The 6,632-nt window shown below is 45.1% G+C and overlaps 1 protein-coding gene across 2 annotated transcripts in view; it reads left to right on the top strand.

The window, feature by feature from the left end:
• The first annotated feature begins 1,272 nt into the window (after positions 1-1,272).
• The window catches only part of PARP12 (poly(ADP-ribose) polymerase family member 12), a 28,784-nt gene continuing 23,424 nt past the window's right edge, over positions 1,273-6,632 (top strand). Inside the window, exon 1 of one of the 2 annotated variants that reach the window (XM_027842263.1) lies at positions 1,273-1,666. In XM_027842263.1, coding sequence (XP_027698064.1) covers positions 1,308-1,666 — 359 coding nt within the window. In that variant the 5' untranslated portion in view covers positions 1,273-1,307. The remainder of the gene's footprint in view (positions 1,667-6,632) is intronic. The other variant, XM_027842264.1, reaches the window with a different exon arrangement.

Below are 6,632 nucleotides of genomic sequence, written 5' to 3'. Positions count from 1 at the left end.
CTCCTTGCATCTCGGTTCCTCCCCAGGGTAGCAAGACTGTGACTATTTGTAGGTAGGGGATGACTTGTCTAGGAGACAAATATCTAGGAACTGGGTGATACCTGCCCCAACACTGATTGACAAACTGAGCTGGGAACAGTGAGTCACTGAGTCAATAGTAGCTTTCAATAATAACTAACCACCCCTCTTTGTTGTTTTTGAGTCTTTGTTGTGGAATTATTTCAGGCCTGTCTGACCCCATTTGAGGTTTTCTTGGTAAAGATACTGGAATGGTTCATCATTTCCTTCTCTAGCTCATGTAAAACGAGATAAAGAAAGTGAGGCAAACAGGATTAAGTGACTTGCCCAGGGTTGCACAGCTAGTAAGTATCAGAGGCCAGGTTTGAACTCATGTATTTCCTACTCCAGGACTAGCACTCCATCCACTGTACCACCTAGCACTGCCCAATCACCTTCTTATTTTCAAGAAAATTACTAATGAGATCTCACCCCCATGTCAGATCCCAACATGTAAGTATACTAAAGTATTGTTTAAATAATATTTAAATAGTATCACATGGTAATTGTTAATAATATGATAACATGATTAAGAGGCAGCCGGATGGCACAGTGGACTTGGAGTCAGAAAGACTTGAGTTCAAAAGTGCCCAAAGACAATACTCAGGTGACCCTGGGCAAGTTACAACCCGTCTGCCTTAGTTTCATTATCAGTAAAGTGAGAAATAACAATAGCACTTACTTCCTAGGGTTGTTGTGAGGATAAAATGAGGAAAATATGTGCCAAGTGCCTGGTACATAGCAGACACTTAAATGAAAATTTAAGATGTACTATAGATATATTTTATGTGATAAAATAAACACATTATGCAGTAGTCAACAATCGCTAATTATCATATGCCAATATAAGAGAAATGCACACAGAATTATCATATAATACAAATATATGTTAATCATGTAATATATACTAATAAATAATGACAACTGCTTGTCGACTGATGGAATCCTTTGGTTAAATGAATGACCGGTGTCTCCAGCTGCTCCCCACGCCCTGACTTCCTCTAGTGAACCCCGAACAACTTGACTCTGAGCGAAGAGAGATCGCTCGGGGACGGGGTTTGGGGTAAGTTTTGTTTTCTCGCCTTGCGGCAGCCTTCAGTTTCTATTTCGGATTGGCCCGGCCCTTCTCCAGCTGGTTCCGGGCGCGCCCCCATTTCCGGTGCAAGGCGAACCGAGGCGGGGTGGGGCGCGCTTCGGCTGCTGCTGGGGCTTCGCGGCTGCCGAAGCGAGCGAGCCGAGGGAGGCTGGCCATGACCCAGGCAGCCTTTGCCAGCTTGGTCACCAAGGATCTGTGCGCGGCCGGGGGCAGCCTGGAGCTGGGCGAGCTGAGTCGGCGGCTCCCGGGCGGCATTAGCGAGGATGCGCTGGAGAAGACGGTGCGCAAACTGGCCCCGGGGCGCTTCGTGCTGGGGACGCGCGGGGGGAGCTGCGAAGGGAAAGCCCAGGGCGGCGGCGGAGGGAGCGGCAGCAGCCCGGAGAAGCGGGTGCTGGTGGCCACCAGCGGCGCGAGGCTGTGCCAGGAGTACTCGAACACTTGCGACGGCTTTTGCGGGCAGCTGCACCTCTGCAAATTTTTCCTCTATGGAAACTGCAAATTCTCGAAGATCGGGTGAGGGTCCTGCCGGCTGTGCGGGTCTGGGCCCCGGGAGGATGGGGGGGGTGGCGAGGGAGGTTCCCCGCGGACCAGCAGCTCACTTGCACCGAAGCCTTCCGTCGGGTCATTCCCAGCCAAAGCCCCCGCCACGGGAATCACTGTCACATCCGCAGCTAATGTTTACGGATCGCCTTAAGGTTTGCCAAGCGCTTTACTGGGGTTCGCTCCTTCGAGCCTTCCTACTGCCCGTGGAAGTAAGTGCTCTTTATCCATCCTCTTTAAGGGATGACCCAGGGAATAGCTTTAGAGACCTTAGCTCTTTTGGTCCTCTCTACTACCCCCTGAGACAAGCGCTATCTTTATCCTCGTTTTACAGACGAGGAAATTGAGGCCTAAAGGCCAAGTGACCTGTTCAGAGTCACACAGCCGAGGCAGGATTTGAACACGTCTTCCTGACTCCAGGGCCGATGCTTTATCCACCTAAATCTCTCGCTGCTCCTCGATTTGGACAGTAGCAGCTGCTTGTTCCTTTAGATCAGTCCGACGATCAATATCTATTAAGTGTATCCTATTCGGCACTGCAGATCCGAAAACGAAAGTCGACTAGCTCCCTCCTCCTCTGCACAATACTAGGGAGGGGAGGACACTAAGGGGAGGCGGTCTCGCAAGTGAGAAGGGATGGGGGATGGGGGGAGAGGTGGTGATATCCTCTACTTGTCCGAGGATGTAGGAAGTCAGAGGGATGACCACTTCCCCATCCCCTTTCCTTCCCTGCTCTTCCCCCTTCCAGTCCCCACTTAGACCGGTTCGTGTGCTCCCTAATTCTGACCTTTCTGTACATTTAATCTCTAATAAAATAAAATATAAATATAAAAAATAAAATAAATCCTAATAAAATTAAGTGGGTAGAGATGTAGTGAATTATAAAGGGTATCAGAGGTCCTGGTTCCCATTGCTGCCTGTGATTTTCTGCAAAATAAGGAAACTAATTGTACCTACCTCACAGGTTGGTGTGGGGATTAAATGAATTGATATATGTAAAAGGAGCTTTGGAACCCTGAAGTACTATACAAATATGAGTTATAGTGAAAACCCACAAAATAGGCTCATAGATTCAGAGCTGGACCGGATCTTAGAGACCATCTACTCTAATATAGAATATAATATAGATGAGGAAACTGAGGCCCAGAGAGGGCAAGATCATTGCAGTATGTTATAGATGTATTCTACAAAGGTGGAAAAGATATTTGCAGAAGTAAGCCAATATTTTGAATGTGCTAGGAAAGAACATTTAAGGAAATCCTCTAGTAAGTGTAGTTAGTAGAGAAAGGTTTGTTCCTGGAGTCTGGAAAACCTGAGTTCTGGGGGCAGCTTAGATGGCACAGTGGATAGACCACGGGCCCTGGAGTCAGGAGGACCTGAGTTCACATGCGACCTCAGATACTTGACACTTAACTAGCTGTGTGACCCTGGGCAAGTCACTTAACCCCATTGCCTAGCCAAAAAAAAAAAAAAAAAAAAGAGAGAGAAAACCTGAGTTCCAGTCTCTATTGATGTTTATTCCCACTGTGACTTTGGGCAAGTCGCTTTCTCGTTTGTAAAGTGAAGGACTTGATGATCTCTGTGGTCCCTTCCATGTCTTCTTCCTCAAGCCCAAATTCTTTTTGTAAAGCGAGGAATGAACTTCCTAATTTGTCTTTAATAAATGCAGCTTTAATCCAGCCGGTTATTAAAGAGATTGAGTTGCACTTGGCTGGGAAGGATCAGGGACATCAGAGAAGAGACTTGGGGTATAAGAAGTGAGGACTGAGGGAGAAACAGGGCCGCAGCTGAGGAGGGGGCTCTTCTCTTTGTCAGAGAAGCCAAACCACAATGGTGGCAGTGGGAGCCGGGGCTCCTCCTCGGCCCCTGGGAAGGAGGCAGTGAAGAGTTCTTTTGATTGTTCTCTCTCCTTTGTGCTCTCCTCCTCCCCATCCCCCCTTACCAGCACACCTCACAGGCCTGGATGAGGGCTTTCTCTCTTGACTGACTCACCAGCTTTTCTGTTCCTGCCTTCCTGTTTGTGCCTGTCTTTCTCACTTGCTCTGACTGGCCCAGTACATGCCTGGTTGTTGGATTACTCAGGCTTCCCATCTTTTGTTTCCCTAGCAGGCTGGCATAGGTCAGGTACCTGAAGACTCCTCTCCCTTTCCTCTTTTGAGTCATGTATATCATGGAAGCGAATCTGGATGAGAGGCTGTCTTTGGAGAATCAGGTTGCCTTGTTTTCTGGGAGAGACTGGTGCTGGCCCCAGCAATATGGTGGCTCTACTTGCTGGTGGTATCCCACCTGTTGGTTCATTTTTTTTCCTTTTTATCCAGTATGTAACCCAGTTTCTGGCACATCCTTAATAAATACTTGTTGATGGGGCAGCTAGGTGTCAAAGTGGCTAGAGCACCAGCCATAGAATTAGGCTGATCTGAGTTCAAATGTGGCCTCAGACACTTACTAACTGTGTGATCCAGGGCAAGTCACTCAACCCTGATTGCTTCCCCCTGACCAAAAAAAAAAAAATGCTTGTTGATTGATCTGAAATATGGGAGATCTGCAATACAATTTGGGAAACACTGACCTCTCAGATTATTTTCAGCTTTAATGAGTCTGTGATTCATAATTCCGAGGGAATTTCCCCAAATCACAAAGTGGCAGAATCAGGCCTACAACCCAGGGCTCCTGATTTCCTTTCCAGTTATCTTTACAACAGTAAATCCAAAAAAAATGATTTTCCTTAAGCTCAGATCTCACCAAGTTGTTCCTCTGCTCAGTAAACTCCAGGGGCTCCCTATTGTCTCTAGAATAAACCATAAAGTCCTTTATAACCATGTTCCAACCTATCTGTGCAGCATCATCATTTATTACTGACCTTCCTGTACTCTCCTGTCAGGCCAAACTGGCCTTCTCTCTGTTCCTCACACAAGACACTCTGTCTCCTGTTGTAGTGGCTGTCTCCCATGCCTGCAGTACCCTCCCTCCTCTTCTCTGCTTCCCAGAATTCCTCGCTTCCTTCAAGACAAGCTCATACACCTTCATGATCCCTTCAACCACTGGTGCCCTCCCCTCAGACTACCTTATGTTTAACTACTTTGTATTTATTTGTATTGAATCTCTGTTATTGTGTGTGTATATGAATATATACATACATGCATGCCCATATGTTTGTGTATCTATACATGGACATTCTGTATGTACCTATACATATGTGTATATACATACATACACACATATGTATACGTGTGTCCTTTATGTTTCCATTGTTAGAATGTAGACATTGGCCCCTGGATCCACGATAAGTTGTTCATAAATACTTGATTGCTGAACTACTGAGATATTAGTTCACAGGGACAGTTGGACCAATGAAAATCCTGTAGGAGTTGGAAAAATGATCACATTAGAGAAGAATGCAGATTACAGGTTGACCTTTGGTCAGATGTTTCCTGGTCATGGCTGATTTAAAGATCCTTATCCTCGTGGCAGTTGTTTGTGTAGTCTGGGGGAAGGACTCTTAGCAATTTACCTCACAGAATTGTCCGGAGGAAAGTTCCTTAAAGCCCTGCATAAATGAATTATTCTTAGTAAAGGTATTTTGGCATTGCTGCTAGCAAAAACCTGCCACGCCATTGAGCATAATTTTGGAGATTAAGAAAACTCCTTTCCCTCAAAGAAGAAAAGGCCTTCCATTTTTTTTTCCCATTTCTCCTTCCTTATAAAATGCTTTGAATTTTGGCAGAAGAGGGCAGTGATATTGATGTTTTGAGTACAAAGACACCATAGGGTTGTTGAAACATAGATTTTGTTGTTGTTGGAAGGGATCTTAGAATACTCCCCTTCATTTTTACAGTCAAGGAAACTGGGGCTCAGAGAGACTAATTGGCCTAATATCACACAGATACTAAGTAGCAGTCTCGGAATATGAATCCAAGTCTTCTGACTCTGTGCCATGATAGGAGAAAGAAATATGAGGAGAACAATTTAAGGTAACCATGGGTTTCCTTTATTTCCAGAAGAGCAACTAGGTATGAATACAAGTTGGCTGTGTTGGTAATTTCTGTAATTTCAGAATTTAAACTTTCTCAGGGCTATATTAGCTAGTAGTCACATTTCTTGCCAGCATCTCTCTCCATCTATACTGTCTAATACAATGGTTCTTTTGTGATAAGTCTCATGGCTTTCATTTTGTCTGTGCTTTGCTGTCCTGATGAGATGGCCTGATGAGATGATTGGCCTCCTCTAGGGCCGAGATCCTGTCTTCTGTCTCTTCTGTGTCCTTCCACAGTACTGGCTTAGCATACAGCTTTGAACATTATTATTCTAACCTCCTGTCCCAGTGTCCAGAAGTAACAGCACATTCTGATGTGTCCTGGCTGCATAAGATACTTCTATCTTGACTTAATAATTCACAGGAAATAACTGGTTTCATGAATTCCCACCTCCCCCTCAAAGCACTTTTGGGTTGTACATTGTATATACTCTGTGGGGTGATGTTTAAGAAAGCTGCTTCTTGAGTAGATATATTGTTTACATTGCAGAATGTGCCCAGTAGAAGGGTTTGGCTTCTGTACTGGGCCTAATTTATACTAACCCAATTATTCATGTCTAACCCAATAGGATGACAGCAGGAGAGAATGGATGGGTGGCAGTGGGGAAAATGAAGAGTTTAAGGCAGGCCTTTTGTTTTCTTTCCTCTCTTCTTTGGGGCAAATGGGGCCAGGTGCCAATCATTGGTTCACTTAACAATTGCTTATCAGGTACCAACTCATGGTCTGGAGAAGACACAGAGATAATTAAGATATAATTCCAATTCAGATGGAGCTTACAATCAAGCAAAGGTCATATGCTTATACAGATGTGCAATAACTGTATTTGCTCAATAAAAGCACTAATGGAGAACAGAGTAAAGGCATAAGTGAGGGATAAAATCCTCTGGAGGTCTGAAGGAAATATT

The sequence above is a fragment of the Vombatus ursinus genome, unplaced genomic scaffold (assembly GCF_900497805.2).
Source record: "Vombatus ursinus unplaced genomic scaffold, bare-nosed wombat genome assembly UNPS02014870.1, whole genome shotgun sequence".
Taxonomy (NCBI): domain Eukaryota; kingdom Metazoa; phylum Chordata; class Mammalia; order Diprotodontia; family Vombatidae; genus Vombatus; species Vombatus ursinus.
Note: the sequence above shows the minus strand (reverse complement) of the source record. Positions and strands in the feature narration are given on the sequence as shown.